Here is a 25,944-nt window from a genome sequence, read left to right on the forward strand (position 1 = left end):
AATTCCACTCCTAAGTATATACACTGAGTGGCCAGATTATTATGACCACCTGACGTTTGTAGTAAATTAGCTATAATTTCACGCTGAAGTTGCTAGAGGGCCAGACCATTATAAATAGGGAAGCAGGTTGTTTACCACGACAACAGAAGTGATTTTTTTTCTGAAGATATGGGTAAACAACCCAATTTAACAGCCTTTGAATGTGGGATATATATTATTATGAGTTACCAGATTATTATGACCACCCAATCAGTACTTCGTTGGGCCACCTTTTGCCTTCAATACTGCGGTGATTCTTCTTGGCATTGACTCCATGGGATGTTGAAAAGTGATGCGAGGAATCTGACACCATGCCTGATGAATAGCACTGTCCAGTTCTGTGAGATTTGATGGTTGTGGAACCAGCTGCCTGATGACTCTTTTAACTTCGTCCCACAAATGCTCAACTGGATTGAGATCTGGTGATTGTGGGGGCCACCTAAGTAAGGTAAAGTCTCCCTCATGTTCCTGAAATCACTCCTGCACAATACGAGCACCATGGCATGGCGCATTGTCTTGTTGGAAGAAGCCATCTCCATTGGGATATGCCATCAACATGATAGGATGAACTTGATCAACAACGATACTTAGATATGTTGTACTATTCAGATGTTGTTCCACACGAATTAAAGGGCCCAAATCATGCCAGAAAAACATGCCTCAAACCATAACACTGCCCCCACGAGCTTGAAGGGTTGTACTCATGAATGTGGGGTGCATGCTTTCAGGCTGTTTCCGCCAAATTCTCACTCTGCTGTCTGCATGATGCAACTGGAAAGGTGATTCATCAGACCACATGACTTTTTTTCCAATGCTCGACTGTCCAATCCTTGTGTCCCTGTGTGAATTGGAGACGTTTTATCTTGGTAACTGCAGACAGCAAAGGTGTTCGAACAGGCCTTCGGCTTCCATATCCCATACGATGCAGTGTATGGCTAATTTGCCTACAAACATCAGGTGGTCATAATAATCTGGCCACTCAGTGTATATATCCTAGAGAAATGAAAACATGCTCACACAAAAACTTGAACAAAAATGTTGACAGCAACATTATTTATGAGGGCCCAAAAGTGGGAACAGCCCAAATGGCCATCAGTTGACAGACAAGTAAACATGGTAGGTATTTCCAATAAAAGAGACACGGATAAAACTTGAAAACATTAAACAAAAAGATGCAGAAGATCACATGTGGTATGATTCCCATTGACCTGAATGTCCAGAATAGGCCAATTTATACATAGATTGTAGATTTGTGTTGCCTAGAACTGAGGGTGGAGAATGAATGCTAATGGGTATGGAGTTTCTTTTAGAAGGGACAGAAACGTTCTACAGTTAGACTGAGGGGATGGCTGCGCAGTCCTGTGAACATACGAAACACTTGGATTGGGTGAATTGTAAGGTATGTGAATTACATCCCAATAAAGCTGGCTTTGTTCTTTTGAAAGGTTAGGAGTGTGCTTCTTCCTACTGGATGAAATGCAGATGTGAGTTACATTCCGAGACTGGCAGATTATCCTATGATTCTAAAGTACACACTACTTAGTCCAAAGCAAGTCATTTGGCCCTAACCGGTTTGGCTCAGTGGATAGAGCGTTGGCCTGAGGACTGAAGGGTCCCAGGCTCGATTCTGGTCAAGGGCATGTACCTTGGTTGTGGGCACATCCCCAGTAGGGGCTATGCAGGAGGCAGCTGATCGATGTTTCTCTCTCATCGATGTTTCTAACTCTCTATCCCTTTCCCTTCCTCTCTGTAAAAAAAATCAATAAAATATATTTTTAAAAAATCAATAAAATGTATTAAAAAAAATAAAGCAAGTCATTCATTACATTTTCTACACCTCAACTTTGACGTGGATAAAAAACAAACTTCCTTCTTCTTTTTCTTTTTTGCACAAAAATATAATTAATATAAAAGGCATTTGGCCTGGCTGGCATGGCTCAGTGGTTGTTAACCTATGAACCAGGAGGTCACAATTTGATTGCCAGTCAGGTCACATGCCTAAATTGCGAGCGCGATCCCCAGTGTGGGGTGTGCAGGAGGCAGCGGATCAGTGATTCTCCCTCATCATTGATGTTTCTATCTCTCTCTCCCTCACCCTTCCGTTCTGAAATCAATCAAATATATATATATATATATATATATATATATATATATATACACACACACACACACACACACACACACATATACCATATATATATATGGCATTTGTTCCTAACAGCTATTCTTCTACTTAATGGTATATTCCTAATGCAGTTTTCAGTTAAAGGCAAATATGTTAGATTTCAATAAATTGCTATGTTAGATAACAATATGTTAGATAACAAATATGTTAGATAACAGTAACCAAAGAGCTTGCTTTTTAATTAAAATTAAAGACTGATACACTTAAAAATGTTTGAAAGGATGCACACTAAATGTTATCCATGGTTATCTTTGAATGGTGGAGGAGCAGGTGTGAAAGAAAGAAGCCACATGCTGACCTGACAAGCTCAGGGAAGGCCTGCATGGCAGTCTTGCAAACTCAGAGACCTAAAGTAACCACAAAGGATGGTCTGAAATTAAACTTTAACTAAAGCAGTTATGGTGGGCAGTTACATCCTAGGCCGGTATCTTCACTGACAAGGTCAACCTTTACCTTAACTGAGCATATCTGTCTTTTTGCATCTATAGTAACAGACCCTTGAAATGTCTGAGTAACTTGTAACTTCCCCTTTTCTGGAACCCTTGGGGGCACAACCTAATGTGCCAGGACAGATAACATAAATTCCTTCATTATTATCATGTTAATTGTTTCTGCACCCACCTAAGTATGTGTCCATCATTTTACTTTATATCCAATCCCAGGGGTTTCCCCACTTTGCTTTCTCCTGCCTCTAGTCTATCACCAATGGATTTCATGTAACCCACCTATGTCCCTTCTTTTGATTGTAATGTATAAATACAGATGTAACCCACCAATCTCCGGAGCATTATCTCAACTCGTTGAGGTTCTGCTTCCCGGCATATGTCTACAGTTTGGCTCAAATAAACTCACAAAAATTCTTTACAGGTTTGAATGTTTTTATGGTAACACAGGTGACTTAAAGATCATTTAAGAATATCTGCATCTTATAATTTTCTATAATTTGTATGAATTATCTGGGCAAAAATACATTTAAAGCAAACAACAAAAGTCAAATATTTGTCTACTGAGTAAACCACTGCCATTGGAAGATGCACTATGCTGAACTAGTTTTTAATTAAATGGTTTGTAGTTAGAGAAAGAACAAAGAACTAAATCCTACCAAGGAGTCCTCATGCTAGTTCAACTCAGGTCACAAGGACGGTTTAAAAAACAAACACAAACACTGAGCCAGTATAGAAAATATCACACTTTAACATTTCTGAGTATTAAGCGAAAGTAACATTGGTTAAAGTACCTGGCAAACAGAAGGCAGATAATAAATATTTGTAGATTCTCAAAGTGAATGAATTTGCCAAATAAAAATGACAAATGCACCTATATGTAACTATTTTATAACAAACAAGTATGAGTTATTTCACAGATCCTTTTAACAAATAGTATTCCACCCTTAAGACAACAGTTTGTTAGCCTTTAGCAAAAGATTGCTTTCAAAGTACTTTAAGGCACTAAAATAGATGCATACATACCATATTTTCAACACAATGAAACATAATAAAAAGTATTCTGAAGGAGAGAAGTATATAAAATAAGATCACCGTTATAACCTGGAAAATGCATAGTAATTTAACCAGTAAATTAGAATCTGCAAAATTAGAAATGCACTTCTATATACTAACCCTAACAATGATTTTCAAGAAACTGACAATAGTTTTGAAATGACTTTAGGTCAAATTATATTCCACACCTAATATGCTTAATTGCCAGGTTGCCTTCCCTTAATAAATTCAGCTTATGTTTTCTAAAATCAACATGTTTTGAATATTCTACACATTTAATTAACAACTTTAGAACGTGAAACTTTCAGGTAAAAAGCTTTATCAGATGATTCTCATTTTAGAAAACCTCTGAGAATATTATCCACATTAGTGAAAGTTTTTACAGTTACAAAAACGAAGGTTACTGCTGGTGATGGGTCTTTCCCTATAGAAACTTCCCACTGGAGTGTATTCAACATGGACACACAAGAAAACCTCCTGTGTGTCTCCTGGTTAAATAATTATAAATGGGAACATCCACGAAAGAGGCTTTTCTATAGGTACAAGACAAATATTTCCAAGAGGCCCCTTTATAGAAATATATGGAGAGTCACATAATGACTATAATTATGCAAGTAAAAATTATAAAATGCTTCATGATAGGCCTATATGAAACATTTCCTTACATATTCTTGAAAATGTTAATAACCACCTTATGTTAATTTATATCTGAAAGAGTTCATTGATTTTACTGTCCCCTCATTATTGCAAAGAATGCCATTGTTTCACTAGGGGGCTCTGCCACAGCTGTAAACATGACTGACAATATTTATTTTCTATTATATACCTGTTCATTTCTGAGAGCAAATAACAAAAAGAGAAGGTTTTCCTTTGTCCTCCCTCCCTTCCTAGTAAAAAGGTCTCTAAAAGAAAGCATTCTTCAAATGTTCCTCCAAGAGAAGATAGAGCTTATGAAACGGGCCATCTAGTTATACGGGTACTTCCCTTTCGTTATTCCTGAGCCTTTGATAAAAACCTCATTTACATGTTCCAGCCTAATCTCAGCTGTGCTCATAGAAGACGAAGTATAGGTTTATGGCATGGTTAGTTCAGAGTTAAAGGGGAACAGTCTCAGAACAAACTGTGGGGAACAGAGATAAAACTAAGAGGACCCCCCATTTCAGTGGAGGGTCTTCCACTGTCCATGGTGCACACGAGGCTTTATTTTTTTTATTTTTTTATTTTTTTATCAGTTAAGGTATTACAAATGTGTCCTCATCCCCAAGGCTTTATTTTCTTAAGGGGAAGCTTCGGTGCAGGATTTCCTGCCATTACCTACCTATGAATCAAACGCGATAAAAAATGCAGAGATCTGGGACTCACCCCAGATACGATGAATCAGGACGTGCATGGTGAGTGGCAGCAACAGGCCTTTTGAAAAGCTTTCCGAGTGATTCTTACACTAAGGCTTGAGAATCACGGCAAATCATTGCTTTATCAGAATGGCTTTCAGGTCCACAAGGTCAAAACTACTTTCCTGATCATACTGAGACGGTATTTGTTTTGTTCACTTTCTCATGAACGTGTAGTAGCATTTACTGGAGGCCGCATGATGTGCGATAGCACAACAGATTGAACGTGGAAGCAGACAGGAGATGCCATCTGTCTCTTTAAGGCGGGCAGGAAAGACATCTGCAAAAAATGGGATACAGTGCCACTTTTCTCACGAAATCTTATTTTTAATGGTTTGGAAAATAGACATTTTTCATAAAAGTGTTTATATTTACATGTGTATTATTTTTAAATGAATAAATATGTGTAACTTTTAAATTTTTAACAGATTTATAACCCACATAAACAAAAGGTCTGGAGACCAAACAGTTTAAGACCTGCTCCTCCCAGCAGACGTCCAATGCCCTGTGAACAGTACTGCTGACGGGCATGGCTGCTTAGTTCCTTGGCACACTCAGTGTATATCTCACTTTAAATATGATGCAACAGATCATTTGCAAAAAGGCTTCCTAAACTTATTTTTGGACAAGGGGATGCAATCGGACAGTGACTATCGAAGTCTAACTGGTTGTAAAGTCTAAGAAACAAAGCAAGTCTTCCATGGTGACATCAGAATGTAATAAATAACCCTTGAATGTATACACAGGTTGACGCTAATGTATGGAATAGAAAACCATACATGACATAAGGCATTTAAAAAATGTTAATTAGCAGTGTGACAAATACAACATTAGATTCTAAGTAAGCAGTCTCAAATGAATGACATACTGCGAATGTTAGCTAAGAACAAGTCCCTAATTTTTGAAAGAAAATAAAATAGGGGGTGAACTGAGGTTCCTGGAGAGAACATAGTTTTTAAAAAAATTATACTTTCGCCTGCCTGGCCTGGCTTAGTGGTTGAGCATTGACCTGTGAACCAGGAGGTCACAGTTTGATTCCTGGTCAGGGCACATGCCCAGGTTGTGGGCTTGATCCCCAGAAGGGAGCCTGCAGGAGGCAGCCAATCAATGATTCTCATCATTGATATTTCCAACTCTCTGAAATCAATAAATATATATTTAAAAAAATTATACTTCTCAAAAATGTAGAAATGTGAGTAGACAGATTAATACTGACATTATACTAAGCTACAGAATTTTATTCCTTTTTTTTAAAAATATATTTTATTGATTTTTGACAGAGAGGAAGGGAGAGAGATAGAGAGTTAGAAACATCGATGAGAGAGAAACATCGATCAGCTGCCTCCTGCACATCTCCTACTGGGGATGTGCCCGCAACCCAGGTACATGCCCTTGACCGGAATCGAACCTGGGACCTTTCAGTCTGCAGGCCGACGCTCTATCCACTGAGCCAAACCGGTTTCGGCCAGAATTTTATTCTTACCTGAAAATACTCGATACTATTGCCAACTTAATGTTTGAGTGTACCTTGCCTTAGAGAATGCAGACTGAGAACACTTCGAGGTTTAGGCATGCCTGTGGTGGAAGCAGTTCCTTCCAGCATTCTGACTGTATCTCAGGTATAAAATAAGGACACTGATGCTTTTAACCTGCCATGTATAACTTTTAACGTATTGCTATTTAAAAGTTCTGAGCCAAGCTAACATTTGAGTAAATCACTGCTGTTTGGAATGATGTTTAAATGAGTGATGCTGTGAACATGTTTGCTAATTTATACCACATTAAGATACTAAATGATATAGTCCTTTAATCTATCTTATGTTGAATCATTGGTATTTGAAAAGAAGTATATTTTTCTGAGTAGCCTTTGGGAGACAGTGCACTGAATACAGTTTCGTCGTAGCTTCCTCTCCTAACTTGTACTTACTTGTCTTCCCATCTGGAGGGAGTTAAATAGGTCTCAAACCAAAAGTTCAGTAAACCTGATTTCCCCCCATTTCGGTTTGCATGTTCACTTACGAACCATCACTTCTCTGCAAACTTTCCACTTAGTGTGTCAAAGGTCGATGTTATGAAAGTCCTCTAAGAGGCTCTGTGGTTTTGTGGAGTCTCTGGATGACGACGGCGTTCTGTAAGTCTGCTTCTTCCAGCGTGAGAGCTTCATCTAGCAGCCTGAGGTACGGGAGAGCCGTGGCCAGGGAGAAGGGAGGACTTCTCTGAGATCCTTGGTACTTTTCAATGAAGTCTTTGATGTGGCTTATCCTGTAAGATGGCACCAACTATTAATACAATTTTATGAAAATTTGAACGAGCCAATTTAAAGTAGTAACGTGTGAAGATATCTGGCTGTGTGAACACATAGAACACTCAAATTATAATGCTAGAGCTGTTCACTGGGGCCATCTTTTAAAGGTGGACCCTTGGGGACAGTAGGAAATTATTACTATTCATCATCTTAGATGTGGCAAGGGTATTATGGTTACATTTTTTTAAACTATGGTTACATTTTTAAAAATATATTTTATTGATTTTTTACAGAGAGGAAGGGAGAGGGATAGAGAGCTAGAAACATCGATGAGAGAGAAACATTGATCAGCCGCCTCCTGCACACCCCGCACTGGGGATGTGCCCGCAACCAAGGTACATGCCCTTGACCGGAATCAAACCCGGGACCCTTTAGTCCGCAGGCCGACGCTCTATCCTCTGAGCCAAACCAGTCAGGACTATGGTTACATTTTTCAAGAGTACTTATCTATTGGAGATACATACTGAAGTATTTACATATGAAACTATATGCAGTCTGGGGTTTGCTTAGAAATAGTTCAGTGGAAACTACATGATAGGTCATTATGTCCTCTTTGCTTTTGTGTATATCTCTAAGTTTCTACAATAGAAAGTTGACATATCTACACACCTAGCTCTGAATGGATCAGACAGACAGACAGACAGACCTAGGTTTCTTTTAAATACCAGGTCATGCTGTGCTTCCAATCCAGTTAGGAAAATCCTTCACTCAGCGCAGGGAGAATTTACGTTGGAATAATGAACACGAAGTAAAATAGCAATTGCAACCTTGAAGGCAGCTCAAAGTTACGTTCACCTGCGCACGTGTGCGTATTTAGAGAGGGAGAGCGCATATGCAGTCCATCAAAACTAAGATGCCACTGATTTCAAAACACATCATTTTACGTGTTACTAAAAAAAAAAAAAAAAGAATCCAGATTGTGACAAAGTGTTTTCTTGACACTTAGAATTCCTTTTAATATTTATTGAAAGAGCACGTTTAACTTAATGTCATACAAATCACTCATGTGCTTCCATAAGTACAATGAAATGGTAGGGCCATTCCTAATGAACACTAGTCACACCCGGTCCTGGACATGTTTCTCCACGTAATACCCACCCTCGGAATCACCAGGTGTGTGGGTGACACAGAATGTATTTTAAGAAGCGCTCTGCTACTGTCTCTGGGGTGCTTCTTGTTCGTCTGATACTTGTGTTGCACGCTTTGAGGGCGATACTAAGGCAAAGACAATTGTGACAGGATTGCCATGTGGCCAGCGATGGATGCATCCCCATTTCAGAGGCGCTAAGCGTAAAAAAATGCTCATCTCAGAGTTAATGAAATATGGCACATCGCAAAAGACAAAATTTTCCCAATCAATTCACTAAAATTCAAAAATGCCACTCTGTTAAACCTGTGCAGGTTACCAAAAAAGTCCAGGATGTGGTCCTTGTATTTATTTGGATATCAAATATTAGATAACTAATGGCTAAAGCTTATGGCAAACAATATAACTATAAAAAGGAAGAAAAACAGTAAAGATGAAAGGAACTCACCCTCGCCTGATTGGCTCAGTGGACAGAGCATTGGTGTGTGGACTGAAGGGTCCCAGGTTCGATTTTGGTCAAGGGCACATGCCCAGGTTGTGGGCTTAATTCCCAGTAAGGGGTGTGTAGGAGGCAGCCAATCAATGCTCCTCTCTCATCATTGATGTTTCTATCTCTCTTTCCCACTCCCTTCCTCTCTGAAATCAATAAACATATATATTTTTTAAAAAAAGATTAAAGAAACTGTGCAGTAAAATTAACAAATATAGCCCTAGCCAGTGTGGCTCAGTGGATGGAGCATCGGCCTGCGGACCGAAGGGTCCCAGGTTCAATTCCGGCCAAGAGACGTACCCTGGTTGCAGGCTCCTCCCTGGTTGGGGCTCATGCAGGAGGCAACCAATCAATGTGTTTCTCTCACATCAATGCTTCTCTCTGTCTTCCCCTCTCTCTTCCACTCTCTCTAAAGGTCAATGGAATTTCTAAAAATCAATGGAAAAATATCCTCGGTAAGGATTAAAAAACAAAACAAAAAACAATGTATACTGTGATCTCTATAATCACACTAAGATAATAAAGAAATGCAACTCTTGATTGAAGTTAATAGAAGAGATAAAAATTAAAATTAGGAAAAAAATCAGACAAATAATGAAATGAAAGACTCACCTATGAGACATGTTAAATTTCTGAACAATCCTTTTCCCACTGGCTAACCAGATCTGTATATTAGTGATGGGTTCCAGGTTGTTTAGTGGGACAGTAGACAAATTATTTTTCTTCTCAACTTCAATACTTTTTGTTTTAGAAATAATTTTTGGTGTGGCACTAAAAAATCCAGACAACAAAGTCAGATGCATATATATGTCATTCACTTTTACCAAATGCACACTATTTTTCTGTTAAAAAGTAGATCCAATGGTATAAAAATGTATTTTCTGAAAATCACATCTGGATATTTTTATATGTATGCATAAATGTGTATACACCTTACCAATCTTGATAATTAACATATGAGAAATCATCAAAATAAAAAGTGATCCCACATCTAACCTCTTTGCATATTCTGCTATAAGGCATAGATATAAAGAAGACTGCAGCCCTAGCCGGTTTTGCTCAGTGGATAGAGCGTTGGCCTGTGGACCAAAGGGTCCAGGGTTCAATTCCAGTCAAGGGCACGTACCTTGGTTGCAGGCTCCTCACCAGCCTGGACCCTAGTTGGGGTTTGTGCAGGAGGCAACCAATCGATGTGTTTCTCTAAACACATCGATGTTTCTCTGTCTTTCCTTCTCTCTTCCACTCTCCCTAAAAAAATCAATGGAAAATATCCTCGGGTGAGGATAAAATAAAAAGACTGCAAAATCTGAAAATAATTAAAGGTGTGTGTTTTTTTAATTGATTTCAGAGAGAGGAAGGGAGAGGGAAAGTTAGAAACATCAACGATGAGAGAGAATCACTGATTGGCTGCCTCTTGCATGCCCCCTACTGTACTGGGGATTGAGCCTGCAATCTGGGCATGTGATCTGACCAGGAATAGAACCCTGAGCTCCTGGCTGATGGGTTGACACTCAACCACTGAGCCACACCAACTGGGCATAATTAAAGGTTTTGATACTATAAACATCTGGAAGAAAATAACTAACACTGCATCTTTTTATATATTTATTACTTGATGTAATAAAGCTTATTTTCTTTTTTAATTTTTTTAAAATATATTTTTATTGATTTCAGATAGGAAGGGAGAGGGAGAGAGAGATAGAAACATCAATGGTGAGAGAGAATCATTGACTGGCTGCCTCCTGCATGCCCCTTACTGGGGATCGAGCCCGAAACTGGGCTTGTGCCCTTGACCAAATCGAACTCAGGACCCTTCAGTCTGCAGGCCGATGCTCTATCCCTAAGCCAAACCGGCTAGGACATAAAGCTTGTTTTCATTAACAACAACAACAAATAAAGGTTTTAATACTGCTAACTTTATCAGACATTTTTCATTTTTATTACCTCAAAATTCAGACATTGATTACAGTACAATATTGAAAGCAGTGGTATGTGTAAAATGGAACCCTATATTCAAAAGCTAGTGTCTGCACGCTAACTTTAATGGCAAAGCTCAGGTGGTGAGTGTAAGGGAGAAAAGAAATGACTCATCCATCCAGTTTTGCCTAATGTCCTCAATCAGCCATGCCCTTTTGATTTGATGAAACCAAACAAGCCCCCAAGATTTTTTTACTGTAGTGCCAGCATATGCTAATTCACACGAAGTTAAATATGACTTAGAGGAGTCCTCACAAAAGCTAACATTAAAAATTTCATTTGCACTAGGTGAAGTGGCTCAGTTGGTTGAGCATCGTCCTGTGCACCGCAAGGTTGCTAGTTCGATTCCCATTCAGGGCATATACCTGGGTTGTGGGTCCCCAATCGGGGAGCATACAGAAGCAGTTGATCAATGTTTCTATATTTCTTTCTCACATTGATGTTTCTCTCTCTCTCTCTTTCTCTCTCTCCCCCCCACCCCTCTGCATGTCCTTGGGTGAGGATTAATAAAAAATTCCATTTGTAATGGGAGAAATGATAAGCTCCATATTTGTGGTCTCCCTGGTAAAATAACGATGGGCTGAATGTTAGTCCAGCCTCTGCTACAATCATGAGCCCACTCACCTTCCCAGTCGGTGACCCTGTCCTGAGAAGGGCTGGAACACAGGCTTCGTTGCCATGCACACTTCATGTTTCTTATCTTCAACTTTAACATCCACCTCCTCCTTATCAAATGTCCCCTGTAATTCCAAAGGTAATTCCCTGGGAAGGGAAAGAAACAAAGTGCCCACACTCACCATGTGCATTTTCTTTTACTGAAAAATATACTCTCCATGCAAAAGGAATTGAAAAATATCCTATATTGTAATAAAGGCCTAATATGCTAAGTGTCTGGTCATCTGGTTGACCTTTCAACCAATCAAAGCGTAATATGCAAATGATATGCTAAGGCTGCTCGACTGCTCGCTATGACGTGCACTGACCACCTGATCAAAATTCGAACGCCTCCACTTTCTTCAAAATTATAGCTGTGGCTCTCTTAAGAAAACCCATCCTATGAAACTATGAATTTCTAAAAGTACCTGTGAATGTGTAGGGATGTGTAAACAGCCATTAAAAACCATTCTTCCAAATGAAACATGCCTAAACTATCCTGCTATTTACCAAGGTTGCTTACCCCTTTTTGATGGAGTTCAGAAACTGCTGACTTGCACCGTCTGAATAACTTCTGAAATCATCATTGACCGTGAATCCATTTTTCCATAATTTTATATTTATGTCTACCTGCAAAGCAGTAAGAAACAAATGCATCACATTAATTAAAAAATATACTTCTGTATATTGTAAAATGTCTGTGTACTTTGCATTATAATATTAATAAGAGGTGCACTGAAGGATTGGGATTTCATAAAATTTATCATTTTCACTACTTCATCAAGAGCATTTTTAATCGAAACTAGTGTTTATTTTATCCCTGCAAGTGCAAGCAAAGAAGACAGTAATTACCAGTACAGTTTGGTGCCACGGCCTTGACTCCTTCTAAGGTGCCAGCCGCTTTATCACCCACCATCGATTTTGCAGGATCAGTGCAAGGTCAACACAATGACCACGTAAATAACATCTCACTATTATTATTAAACAGTTTTGATCTCGTGGACCCTCTAAAACAGCGGTTCTCAACCTGTGGGTCGCGACCCCTTTGGCGGTTGAACGACCCTTTCACAGGGGTCGCCTAAGACCATCCTGCATATCAGATATTCACATTACCATTCATAACAGTAGCAACATGACAGTTATGAAGTAGCAACGAAAATAATTTTATGGTTGGGTCACCACAGGAGGAACTGTATTTAAAGGGCCAGAAGGTTGAGAACCGCCGCTCTAAAAGGTCCATATTTGGAGAAACCGTGGAAGAGAAAAAAAGTCACAGGCATTTACCTGTTTCTTCTGTTCAGTGGGAGACAAGCATCTGGCACCAACCTTCTGGGCTTCCTCAAAAAGACTGTCGACAAAATACTCACAAGTTGATTGTCGATTATCACTTAGAGGTTGGTTGTCAGACCCTGTTTCACAAACCCTGAATACACAACCAAGAAAAGTGAGCATTATTAACTACCAGTTCTCTAAAAACTCACATACATTATTCTAGTTAAGGGATCCCGACCTGAGATGCCACTGCCAAGTCCGCAGTCTGGACCCCTTCTCAGTTAACAGACATCTGACCTTGGGAAGTCATTAACCCTTTGGGTCCAGAGCAGGGTTTTCTCAAGTTGAGTCTATTGACATTTGGGGAGAGACAATTCTTTGTGGTGCAGGCTGTCCTAAGTATTCTAGGACGCTTACCATCATCTGTGACATTGACCCATTAGATGTCAGTAGCATGCATACTTTCCCACCCCCAAAGTGTTATGACAACCAAAAACATCTGTGGGGTGGGAGTTGGGGGATAAATTTCACCAGGATGATGCTCTAACCAACTGACTTACCCAGGCAGGGCATTAACTTACCAGTTTTCAAATATGCAATACAGTATTAGTAACTATCGTCACTAATTAGTAACTATAGTCACTATAGTACATTGCACCCCTATGACTTACTTTATTTTATACCTGGAAATATGTACCTTTTGAACCCCTTCACCCATTTTGCTCACTTCCATATACTGGATTTCATTCTATATTTATATTATATAGGAAATATTACCAAAGGTTCATTTGATAGAAAATATATTCCTGGCAGATCTTTTTAGAATTCATATATTAGATTCATAAATGTTCTGAGATATATCTCCTCAGATTCAGTAAGTAATCAACACTTTTTATAGCTCTTAGACTGTGCCAGGAACTATAGATACCTTTCTCCCATTTTTTAGATAAGAAAAATGAGTCAGAGAGAGGTTAACTTATATGTCGGAGGTTAACTAGTAAGTGGCAGAAACAGAATGTTACTGTCTTCCAAGTCTATGCTACTAACCATGGTATGCTACAAAGCCTCTCTCTCTCTCTTAAATATATTTCTATTGATTTCAGAGAGGAAGGGAGAGGGAGCGATAGAAACATCAATGATGAGAGAGAATCACTGATCGGCCGTCTCTTGGATGCCCCCTACTGAGGTTCGAGCCTGCAACCTGGGCACGTGCCCTCGACTAGAATCGAACGTGGGACCTTTCAGTCCGCAGGCCAACGCGCTATCCACCGAGCCAAACCAGCTAGGGCTCTGTATCTACTCTTAAGACACTTCATATTATCATAAAGTATTAATTATGCCTTTCCAAGGCAACAATATGATACTTCCTATTAAAAAATAACCACACCCTAAGATGATTTCTCACAATACTAATGCAGTAAATATTGTGAATGTAGTAAAAATCACTGAACTGAATACTTTAAATGCATAAATCATATGGTATGTGAATTAGGTCTCAATAAAGTGTCAAAAAAAAAAAAAAGTCCCAAGCTAATCTGACTCTTTTAAATCGTTCAATCAGTGTATGTCTGCAGAGAAAAGAGTTAACACAGTGGGCCTGACTGCTATCCTTCGAAAGGCCTGCGTGCTTTCCGCTGGAGAGTCTGAAATTTGAGTAGGTGGCGAGCCCCCAATAAAAAGCCTAGGCTCATTTCCAACGACCTTTCTTGGTAGATGCCGTTTCTCATGGGCTGTCATAACTTATCACGGGGAGAATTACGTTCGTCCCAGGTGACCCCCAGGCGAGGACTCTTGGCAGCCTGTGCCTGGCTTCCCCTGGACTTCGCCTCATGTGCTCTCTCCCCTTTGCTGATTTTGCTTTTCACCCGCCCATCGCAATCAATCCTAGTACGATTACAAACCTGGGGGTGGTCTTAGAGACCCCTGACACAATCTTAAGATTATATAGTTAGTATCAAATATAAATAAAACAGTGAACACTCTAGTCAAAAATAACAAATGTCTGTTTGGTACAGAAGCATTTTCAAAATATTTGTAAGTGTGAAATAAACACTTGTCTGTCTCAAATGAACTACGGATGAAAGAAATGTACCTCAAGGATTTAAAACAAAGAGCATAATACAAGATATATTTCACCTCCGTAAATGAGAATAAAATATTCTATATTAACAGCCATACATTTTGCATTTACCATTTATTGCATGCCTTCTATATGCTAATACTATGCGAAGTGCTTTATATAAGCTATCTAATTATCCCCAAAATCTTTCAGGTACCTAGGTATAGCCCCAGTTCATATATTTTTGTAAAAATTTATTTTTTATTGTTGACAGTATTACAGATGTCCCCCATTCCTCCCCACTTTGCTTTCCTCCACCCAGCCCCTACCCCACCCCAGGCCTTCACCACACTATTGTCTCTGTCTATGGACTATATAGATGAGAGATTGAAGCTCAAATAATCTATCTGCATTGCCCACAGGCCAGAGAAGTAGTATAAGAAAGAGATGGATTCAAACCTAGGTTTACCTGACCCCAAAGCCATTATGTTTCCACTGTGACTCTATCACAAGAGGCTAACGAAGCAAAGTTACTGGCATTTCTCACTTATATGACAGAAGTAATATGCAAAGAGAAAATTTTAACTTTTATTTTTCTACCAAAGAAGAATGTGCTTATTTCACTTAAATTCTTAAAAATACTTGTTGGCAATTGTCACATAAATTGTCCTAACAATTTTTTTTTTTAAAATTAGTAACAAGAAGATCTAGTGACTTCACTAAAATCCATTCAATGCAGTGATGGTGAAAAAAAAAAGTTACTTTAAAATATACTACTATTAGCCGAAACCGGTTTGGCTCAGTGGATAGAGCGTCGGCCTGCGGACTGAAGGGTCCCAGGTTCGATTCCGGTCAAGGGCATGTACCTGGGTTGCGGGCACATCCCCAGTAGGGGGTGTGCAGGAGGCGGCTGATCGATGTTTCTCTCTCATCAATGTTTCTGACTCTCTATCTCTCTCCCTTCCTCTCTGTAAAAAATCAATAAAATATATAAAATAAAATAAAATAAAATATACTACTATTAGGTATATTTAACTGAGATAATCATAATGAACACTTACAATCACAGTCAGTGAAATGCAGTAAAAATAGAAAAAGACACTAACAAAGGCATTACTAACAAAGACTTCACAGATTGAATTAACTTACCATTCTTTTATACTTTCAAGATTATCTACTTCTTTCATTCTCTTCTGCCTTACTGTAAAGGTAAAAGGAAACAAAAGTGAAAGTTACGAGTTTAGCATTTTAAATAAATTAATTCATAGCATTTTAAATTGCACGCACTCACAGTCTCCACATGAGTTAGTATGTGTCCCAAAGTAACACTGAAAGCGTCTTAAGAACAAGTGACCAAACCCAAAGCTCTCACGAGGATACACAGTAACATTATTATGTTTTAAATTACTTGAAACAATTCCTGTGTGATATTGCTACCTACTTGATAGTCAATTCAGTTAATGTGTTTCTTAAGTGTGTAAAATATTTATATGTTTCCATATAAATATTGTTCCAGAGAAATCCAGCTTTCATCCTTGCCCCTCCCACCTTGTCCTCTCTTTCCCAGCTTATGGGTAACCTTATTTTCCCTTTAATATAAACCAATATCTATATTCACGTCCATCTCTTTCTTAGAGTAATAGCACACAAATGAGCGATGTGAAGTCAAACACAGACAATAGTAATGAACTTCCTGCCTATTGCAAAATTTAAGTTTTCAGTTATCAAAATTCAAGTTAGGGAAAATGAAGTCTGTTTTATCTAATCTGGAATGTCTGGTTATTTAACTAAAAAAAAAACAACCAACACACACACAATCAAACTGATTATAGAAAGAAAAAAGAAATCAATGACTTTTTGATGTTTTAATATTAAGTAAGCTTTAAAAAATAGTGGAGTGCAATGCTTTAATAAACCTATATAACTTAGTTTCAATTCATGCTATGCTTTTAAAAAGTTCATATTAGGGAAAAACTAAATTACAACTTCTATTTATATGTGCTTAAAACAATATAGTTAAGCCTGGCCAGCATGGCTCAGTGGTTGAGCGTTGACCTATGAACCAGGAGGTCAAGGTTCGGTTCCTGGTCAGAGCACATGCCTGGGTTGCATGCTCCATCCCCAGGAGCGGTGTGTAGGAGGGCCGATCAATGATTCTCTCTCATCATTAATGTTTCTGTATCTCTCCCTCTCCCTTCCTCTTTGAAATCAATAAAAATACAGTTAAGAATATGTTATTATTAGGTCATGACAGATTTTTTATGATATCAAGATCCCCGAGACTACACTGCAGATTTAAAACTAAAGAAAAACACTTTACCCAAAGAGGAGACATAATCAAGTTAGATTTCTACAATGCATTAAAAATATTTCAACTCTCAAATAAGAATATGTTCCTTAAATTCTCTCTGGAGAGTACATATACAAAATACAGCACTGCTATTTAAAAAATGTAAGTTTTAAGTGTTGGCGGGTGGCTTAGTTCGGAGTGGAGGCATGTCGTCCCATACACCGAAAGAGTTCCTGTGTCATTCCTTTTCAGGGCACATACCTAGGTTTCGGGTTTGATCCCTGGTCTGGGTGTGTATGGGAGGCAACCGATCAATGTTTCTCTCTCATACTGATGTTTCTCTCTCCTTCTCCCTTCCTCTCTCTGTAAAAAAAAAAAAAAAAAAAAAAATCAATGGAAAATATCCGTGGGTGAGGATTTTTTTAAATTTTTGTTAATCTTCACCTGAGGATATTTTTCCATTGATTTTTAGAGAGAGTGGAAGAGAGGGAAAGACAGAGAGAAACATCAATGTGAAAGAAACACAAAGATTGGTTTGCCTCCTGCACATGCCCTGACCAGGGCCCAGCCCAGGGAGGAGCCTGCAACCAAGGTACGTGCCCTTGACCAGAATCGAACCCAGGACTCTTTGGTCCCAAGGTCGACGCTTTGACCACTGAGCAAAACAGTCTAGGGCAGGATTTTTTTTTAAAGTAAGTTTTAAGTATATTTATTTATTAAATAATCCTGACTGGAGGATATTTTTTTTTTCATTGCTTTTCAGAGACTGGAAGGGAGGGATGGAGGGGGGAGGAAGAGGGAGGAAAAGAGAAAAAGAGAGAGAGAAAAAGAGAGATTGGTTGCCTCCCAAATGCACCCCAACTGCGGCTGGGGATCAAACCTGCAACCCAAGCACATGCCCTTGACCAGGAATCGAACCCGAGACCCTTTGGCGCACGGGCTGAATCTCTAACCACTGAGAAACACAGGCCAGGGCAATTTTAAGTACATTTAAATAGAAAGCAGACATCAGTCATAGCCACTGAAGGCCCACCAGATCCATTCCAAAGTCATGAGAACCAGAAAGAAAATGGGCACTAGAATAATCTACTGGCCCCACTTAAAAGTCTCCAAAGGATCTGGAGGTGAAGCTAATCTGGTCATGGGACCCAGGGGCAGCCTTTCACCAGAGAAAATGAGAGCCTGACTGATCTGGGGTCCTGACGTCCATTCCAGTTCTCCGGTTTGCCTCTGCTAATGGAGCTGGGCCATAACCACAGCCAATTTGGCTGCAGCACCAATTCCCATGGAGCCTATGTTTTGCTAGGAACCAGAGTAGAACAGTGGAGCCTGCTCTGGAAAATAGCCTATCTTGAAAATTGTTTTAAATACCTTTATTGTTTTCATTATGACTTGAATGTAAACTGATAGTGACTGTATTGCTTAGCCTTCTTATGAGAAAACTGTGAGCAATTCTGAAACACTAGGCGAAACTGACAGGGAGAAAGAAGGAGGAAATTCTAAGGGGCAGAGGAGCGAGTAGGAACACGTGTGAGGCCAGGACCCTCAGCAGCATTCCCAGCAATCATTTCAGACTCTAGGTTTTGGCTAGAGGGTAAGGCAGAGTCACTAAAGGCACACTACCCCTTTAAACGGTAGATATATGACTTTGATAAAAAGTTTTAAAAACCAGAAAACAAATTAAAAATATATTCAGAAAACCAGAACTTCATGCTTACTAATGTTTTCTCCTAAGACTTTGTCCTTCAAATCTCATCATTTCTAAAACTATTTAATGGCTTCCCTTTAAAAATTGCTTCCCTTACAAATATACATAAAATAGAGAAAAATATAAACACCCATCCCTACCATTCAGATTCAGAAAAATTTACATTTTGATTACTTCTTTTTGTTTATTTATTTAAATTTTTTTAAATTGATTTCAGAGAGGAAGGGAGAGAGAGATGGATACATCAATGATGAGAAAGAATCACTGATCAGTTGCCTCCTGTACACCCCATACTGGGGATGGAGCCCCATCATATGCTCAGGACCTGGGAACCGAACCATAACTTCCTCGTTCATAGGTGGAGGCTCAACCATTGAGCCATGCCAGCTGGGTTCTTTGTGTTTATTTAAGAAATAAAACATTATAGACACAAGTTGAATACTCTTTAATATTTTAAAATATTTAATAGCACAATATTTAAGTAAAATATTTAAAATAAAAATATTTAATACTAAAATATTTACTACATGGTATGTCTTTTTTTCATATATATATTTTATTGATTTTTTACAGAGAGGAAGGGAGAGGGATAGAGAGTTAGAAACATCGATGAGAGAGAAATATCGATCAGCTGCCTCCTGCACACCACCTACTGGGGATGTGCCTACAACCAAGGTACATGCCCTTGACCGGAATCGAACCTGGGACCCTTCAGTCCCCAGCCTGACGCTCTATCCAGTGAGCCAAACCAGCTAGGGCGGTATGTCTTTTTTTAAAAAAATATATTTTTATTGATTTCAGAGAGGGAGAGGGAGAGAAAGATAGAAACACCGATGATGAGAAAGAATCATTGATCAGCTACCTTCCTGCATTCCATTTTTTCACTTGACAGTTTTCCAACATTATTTTCAACTACTCTAAAATAATCCCTTAGTTTAGATCTGATCCTTATTGTATCATAAACATAACATAGTCATTCCACTTCTTGGCTCACATAAAACTAAAAAAAAAAAAAGACCGTACCCTTTTATGTAATGATGTTTACTTTGAATTTATATTAGTTCACACAAACACTCCATCCATGCTTTTGTTCCGGCCCTCCAGTCCAGTTTAAGAACCCATTGTGGCCCTCGAGTCAAAAAGTTTGCCCACCCCTGCTTTAGGCATTGAAATCCTAATTGTCCTTCCAAGCCCCAACCCAAGATCCACTTCTACCATAAAGGTGAAATAATAAACCCAGTTAACACTCCTCTCCTAAAACATCTAGATTTGGGGCATTTAAGTCATATTGGTCTGATCTTGTTTACTATTGTTTCTGTTCTGTCTTTTAATCTCTCTGCTGGATCCAAGATCCCTGAGGTCCGGGATCAGGAGTTACACAGTTCCTGTTTCTTCCACGGCGCACAGCAAGTGCAAAGCGGAGAGTTGCCGCCCTGAAGGTGTCGTCCTCTAGTAAATCACTACTACCTGTAACCATTTCATAGTTACAGGCCACTGATAAAGTCTTTTGCTTGTTTTATGACAGCCGAAGAGAATGAAGAGTCCTTGGTTTCGAACGGACCTGTACTAGAATACTGGCTACATAATTTTTGAACCATGTAACATTTATTTGTACCCACTGAGTGAGCTGCCGCAATGATCACAGTCCTATAACGCGAGTGAACCTAATGCATGTTCTGTACAGTAGAGAATAAAAAAGCCATCTGGCAAGTTCCGAAGTTTCCAGCATGAAGGGGCCTCAGAATGGACAGATGAACAATTTCTTCATCTTGCTTCAGTTTACTTCTAATTAGTACCACTACCATCTTACATTTGTACTGTATATCACAGTTTACCAAACACCTTCCCAAATATTATCCCACTTAACTCCCAACAACTGCAGTGATAAAATCAGTCAGGAGACAGAGTACACAGAGCTTTTTGGAACATATCCACCAAAAAGAAAATCTAGTCAAAATAGATTTAGTGCTCTGACCAGTGTGGCTCAGTTGGTTGGAGCGTTGTCCTGTACGCCAAAAGGTTGTGGGTTTGATTCCCGGTCAGGGCACATACCTAGGTTTCAGGGTCCATCCCTGTTTCTCTCTCTCTTTCCCTTCCCCTCTCTCTAAAATCAAAAAACATATCCTCGGGTGAGGATTAAATAAAAAATAAAAAGATTTTGTCTTTTCAATGTATACATTAGACTTCGAATAGAAAACATTTGCATATTACCAATTTTATTTATTTTTATAAACAGGTGCCCTGGCTGGTGTGGTTTAGCAGTTAGGCCCTCGCACTGAAGGGTCTCGGGTTTGAGTCCTGGTCAGCTGCATGCAGGAGGCAACCAGTTGATGTGTCTCTTTCAGAAGATCAATGTTTCTCTCTCTCTCCTCTGTCTTTCCCCCTTCTTCCCTCCTTCCTTTCCATTCTATCGGAAAAGCAATGAAAAAAAAAAATATATCCTTGGGTGAGAATTAACAACAACAACAAAGCAAACACACACACAACAAAAATCAAACCAAACCAGGTAGGTAATACAGGCTATATTTTCGAAAGATAAATATTTGTATCAAGATATTATACCATTGGGTATGCTATCTTTATGTAAAAGCTGAAGCTTCTCCTTAAGGATAAAGCCATTCCTGGAATTAAACACAAGGGAAAAGAAACCCATGGATCACCCTAGCTAGCTGGGCTCAGTGGATAGATAGAGCATCAGCCTGTGGACTGAAGGGTCCCAGGTTCGATTTCAGCCAGGGGCACATGCCCGGGTTTCGGGCTCGATCCCCCCCAGTGGGGGACATGCAGGAGGCAGCCAATCAATGATTCTCTCTCATCATGGATGTTTCTATCTCTCTAGCTCTCTCCCTTCCTCTCTGAAATCAATAAAAATATATTTTAAAAAAAAGAAACCCATGGATCACATTTCCATGTGGAGTTCCTTCACTTAGTTCTTCTATGGAATGGAATTACAATTAGGCCTATGAGGGCAAATTATGGTAGCATCAGAATCAGCCACTTTAAGACAGTACATTTTATGAATTCTAGTTTACTATTAAATAATAAGAAATGAAACCTTTTGGAAAGTTTCCACTTAACTGCCTGTAATCTGTGGAAAAAAAAGAAAGTACATTTGTGTCTTCTCGAAAGAATTGTTAATGCATGAGGTATATGCCCCTAAGGACCGGAGTGATGGTGACCAAAGTAATTTGGATGAGGAAATCCTGAGGGAAAGGTGGGCAGGGTCACCTTGTCAGCCACCCTCTGACACCTAGGCATTCTCATTCCAGGGTTCCTGAAATGTTATCTACCTCCTTAAATACAATCTCCTTTAGAAAATCTGCCATGATTTCTCCAAAAGGCATGAATATAGATTTACGGACACGGCAAGGAGAGACCCGCTGGTAATCTGCCTTCTCTTCACAGCCACAACCGTCCTCTCTGGCTGGTTTCCTCACATCCGCTCATGTCCCCATCCCATCTGATTTCGACACAAATGTCAGGGTGACCTTTCTGACTAAGATACAAATTTAATTGGGGGACGTCCCTCCTTAAAACCCTTCAAAGACCTCCCATTGCTCTTTGAATACGGTCCAAATCCTCTGAATAACATTGCAGGGGAGTTCACTGTATTGTTCTCTCGCTACATTTGAGTGCTTTGAAAAGTTCTCCATAAAAGTTTTTTCAAAAAGAGAAAAAAAATTGGTTGCCAATCCTTGACATTGCTTAAGCAGCCCCACGTGATCTCTCTGGCCCTACCCACATCTCCCTTGCTTTCTACATTCAATCCAACTGCTTCGACCTTCCAGCTCCCCAACTCTTCCCAAGCCTCAGTGGAAGCTATTTCCCATGTCTGGGCCCTTCCTTCTCTCCTTTGGGAGTCACCGTCACCTGTTCCTACTTACCCATACCTCAGCTTGAGGATGACTTTCTCAGGAAAACCTTAACTACTTTTCCTGGCTGAGACAAGTGCCCCCGCCACCCCTTCCTTGCTCTCACAACAGCCTACATTCTTCCTTTTTTTAGCCTCTAAGTTTGCTGGCATTTACTTGTGTGATGATTTGCTTAAATCATCACACAATGACAATGTTTCCCAAATGGCAATGTAAAGTCCTTAAAGGCAAAATCTATAACGGTTGCCATCATATTGTTAACTGGGAATGGCATGGATGTAACCTGTGAAGTCAGACTTCCGGTTCTTGAGTTTGGCTGAGAAAGAATCTAGAATGTCAGCACAGGTAACCGAAGTGAGCCAGCTGGGCTGCATGGACTCAGTAAAACAAGTTATAGAGGCAAAAGAAGAGCCCTTAAAACTTAGGAGAAAGCAAGCAAGGTGGGGGGCGGGGGAGGGGGGAGGTGCAGGCGTGTAAGGGAATGAGAGTGAGAGAGTTCACACTGAAGTCCTTCATCTTAGGGGATTTTATCTGCTTTCCAAAGCTGGGGATTTTAGAAGTCTCAGGGGAGCACCTCAAAAGAATATTCATTAGCTTTCCAGGTGTGTTCTTTCATGGTCCGGGTCTCTGTGATTGGCCGGCACTAGGGTAGGAGGTCATTAGTCATTGCAGCTGGTCCTCATGTCAGCCCTGGCATGGCTTCTTCTGGTTTTGCTTTTTTTCTGGGCCTGGGCTAAAACACAGCTGAGGCCTCAGTATTATCTCTAGTTTGACCAAAACACTGTTTCTGTGGTCAACAGACCCAGGTCTTTGTTCCTACGATGATTTGATACAGGCCAGAAACCACTGCCCTGAAGACCTACTGCTTAAGAGAGTGGTAGTACAAGGGCTTGAACCGGGGTGTCATGAGGCCATTCTCCAGCCCCCTTGTTCTTCCTCTAAAGGCAGCGGTTCTCAACCTGTGGGTCGCGACCCCTTTGGGGGTTGAACGACCCTTTCACAGGGGTCGCCTAAGACCATGGGAAAACACATATATAATTACATATTGTTTTTGTGATGAATCACTATGCTTTATGTTCAATTTGTAACAATGAAATTGGGGGTCACCACAACATGAGGAACTGTATTAAAGGGTCGTGGCATTAGGAAGGTTGAGAACCACTGCTCTAAGGGGTTCTACCACATGACTAGAGACAGGCCACAGGAGGAAGGTCAACTTGGGGACAAGACCCACCCTGCAATACTTGTTTTCCCGGTTGCTAGGCACTGCTTTCCAACCTGGTGACCTTCTGTACCTGGCCTATGGTTCCTACTCTGCTCATGTCTATCCAACTGCCTACTATATCAAAATCATTAGCATTCAGCACACAGTAGGTACTAAAAAATTTGAATGACAGATTATTAAGTAATAAACATTAAGTATTAAGTAAGTAAAGTATGCATGTAAAGTATTTACCACAGTGCAGGTCTAGGAGTCAGTAGCAGTGCCTGTTCACACTGTGTTCTGCCTGTATCATTATTATTTGTGTTTAATCATTTTCTCCAGCCTGCACACAATTCTCACTCATTTTTTGGATTCCACCAGTGCCTAGCATTAACGTTACTGTTTTACATGGATGCTCAGCATTCATTGAATTAAACTGCATTTTAAGTCAATGAGACTTTCAGCATATTTACATAGAAAACACAACACCAGTTTCTAAAGTCTGTCCCATTAAAACGAAACTATAATTTAAAAACTTATAAATACTCCCCAAACATCCTTGAGCCGTGACTATGAAATAAGCAGGTTGGTGTTCATGTCCCTTACAATCACACTTGACAGTTCCGCACTGACATCAATACAGACTACAAGTTTCCCATCTTTATTTTCAACTGATCTCACGTTACCTACGAAGGAACCAACACTGAACACCACACGGAGAAGCAATGAACTGCGAGTCAAAAGGAAAACAGACACACAGGAAAAAAAGAAATTAAGTAGGAAAACTGCAAAATAAAGTGCGTTGTGGGAGGCTGGGCATGAAGTTCACTAGGAAATGTCTACCCCGAGCAGACGCGCCTTGGCTTCCTGAGCTGTGCTTCTGCCGCGATCGCCTTTGGAAACAGGGGCATTTGGACAGCACAGAACTCGAAGTTTCTGAGCGTCTTCGGAACCAGAAAACCAGCTGATGATGTGCTTTCCCGGAGTTGGCACCCAGGAAGCCAGCAGCCCGCGGCCGAGAGCCAGGCTCACCTGGGCTGGTCTGGGCTGGGCAGGGGTCTCTCCCCGCCGCCGCCCGATGGCGCCCTTTCGTGATCGCAGACGCGGGCTCCGAAACCTAGCGGGAACCCGGCTCCTCGAGACAAAGGCGAGCGCGGCGGCACGGCGGGACCCAACGACCCCCCGCCTCCCCGCGTCCCCCACCCCCCCACCGGCAAACGTCGGCCGCAGCCCGGCAGCGAGCGCACCGCCCAGCCCCGCTCCCCGCCGAACGCGCCGCGGCCCCGGGAAACTCACCTCCGGGCGTGGCCGCTGGAGAGGGACCCGCCGCGCTGCCCGCTCCCGGCCTCGTCCTCAATTCGCTCAGCGCCGCGGGCGCCGCCGCCGGACCGGAGCCCCTCGGAACCGGAGCACCGCAGCTCCCAGACCCTCCGGGGCTCGCGGCCGCGCCCCTGGGACCCAGCCCGCCGGCCTCCGCCACCGCCGCGGGCGCGCGCCGTGGCCGCCTCTGCGCAGCCCCGAGAGCGCGCGGGGGCGGGGCTGCCGGCGGCGGCGGCGAAGGCGTTTGGCCTCCGCGTTCCCCGCCCCGGGGCGGCCACCTGCTTCCTGCCGCCGGCCCCGCCGCTAGATGCCTCTTCGCGAGCTAGGTGTGGGCTCACCTGAACCCCGCATCTCCTCCTCGCTGCCCCTTGTCAGCTTTGGTTGAATGGGGGAGAGGATTCCCTGCATGCTGACCATGTTGAACTTGAACCCGAACCCTGAGATTCCGGAAAGCGACGGTTAAGGCCATCTCTCCACCTCCCTGTGTTCCTGGAAGGGTCTACAGCGAGGAACCACCTTCCTTCCCCAGGTGATTCAGATGAGACTCATGGGTGCCCCTTGTGTGCCCATGACGAGGTCAGCCACAGACTCT

The 25,944-nt window shown here is 40.9% G+C and overlaps 1 protein-coding gene across 2 annotated transcripts; it reads right to left on the bottom strand.

Moving 5' to 3' along the window:
* Positions 1-4,950: 4,950 nt before the first annotated feature.
* UBXN2A (UBX domain protein 2A) lies at positions 4,951-25,543 on the bottom strand. 2 transcript variants are annotated; one of them, XM_081101426.1, is made up of 8 exons: positions 25,329-25,520; positions 16,108-16,159; positions 12,912-13,050; positions 12,151-12,257; positions 11,598-11,735; positions 9,609-9,767; positions 7,138-7,376; positions 4,951-5,394 (listed from the first exon to the last, which is right to left on the bottom strand). In XM_081101426.1, exons 2-7 carry the CDS (start codon positions 16,143-16,145, stop codon positions 7,184-7,186), a joined length of 774 nt encoding a protein of 257 aa, XP_080957552.1. In that variant the 5' UTR covers positions 16,146-16,159; positions 25,329-25,520; the 3' UTR covers positions 4,951-5,394; positions 7,138-7,183. The 2 variants fall into 2 exon arrangements, with proteins under 2 accessions (XP_080957552.1, XP_080957551.1); XM_081101425.1 differs by lacking the exon at positions 4,951-5,394 and having other exon boundaries at positions 5,425-7,376; positions 25,329-25,543.
* Between the last annotated feature and the right edge of the window lie 401 nt (positions 25,544-25,944).

Source organism: Myotis nattereri (assembly GCF_964212035.1).
Source record: "Myotis nattereri genome assembly, chromosome: 10".
Classification (NCBI taxonomy): domain Eukaryota; kingdom Metazoa; phylum Chordata; class Mammalia; order Chiroptera; family Vespertilionidae; genus Myotis; species Myotis nattereri.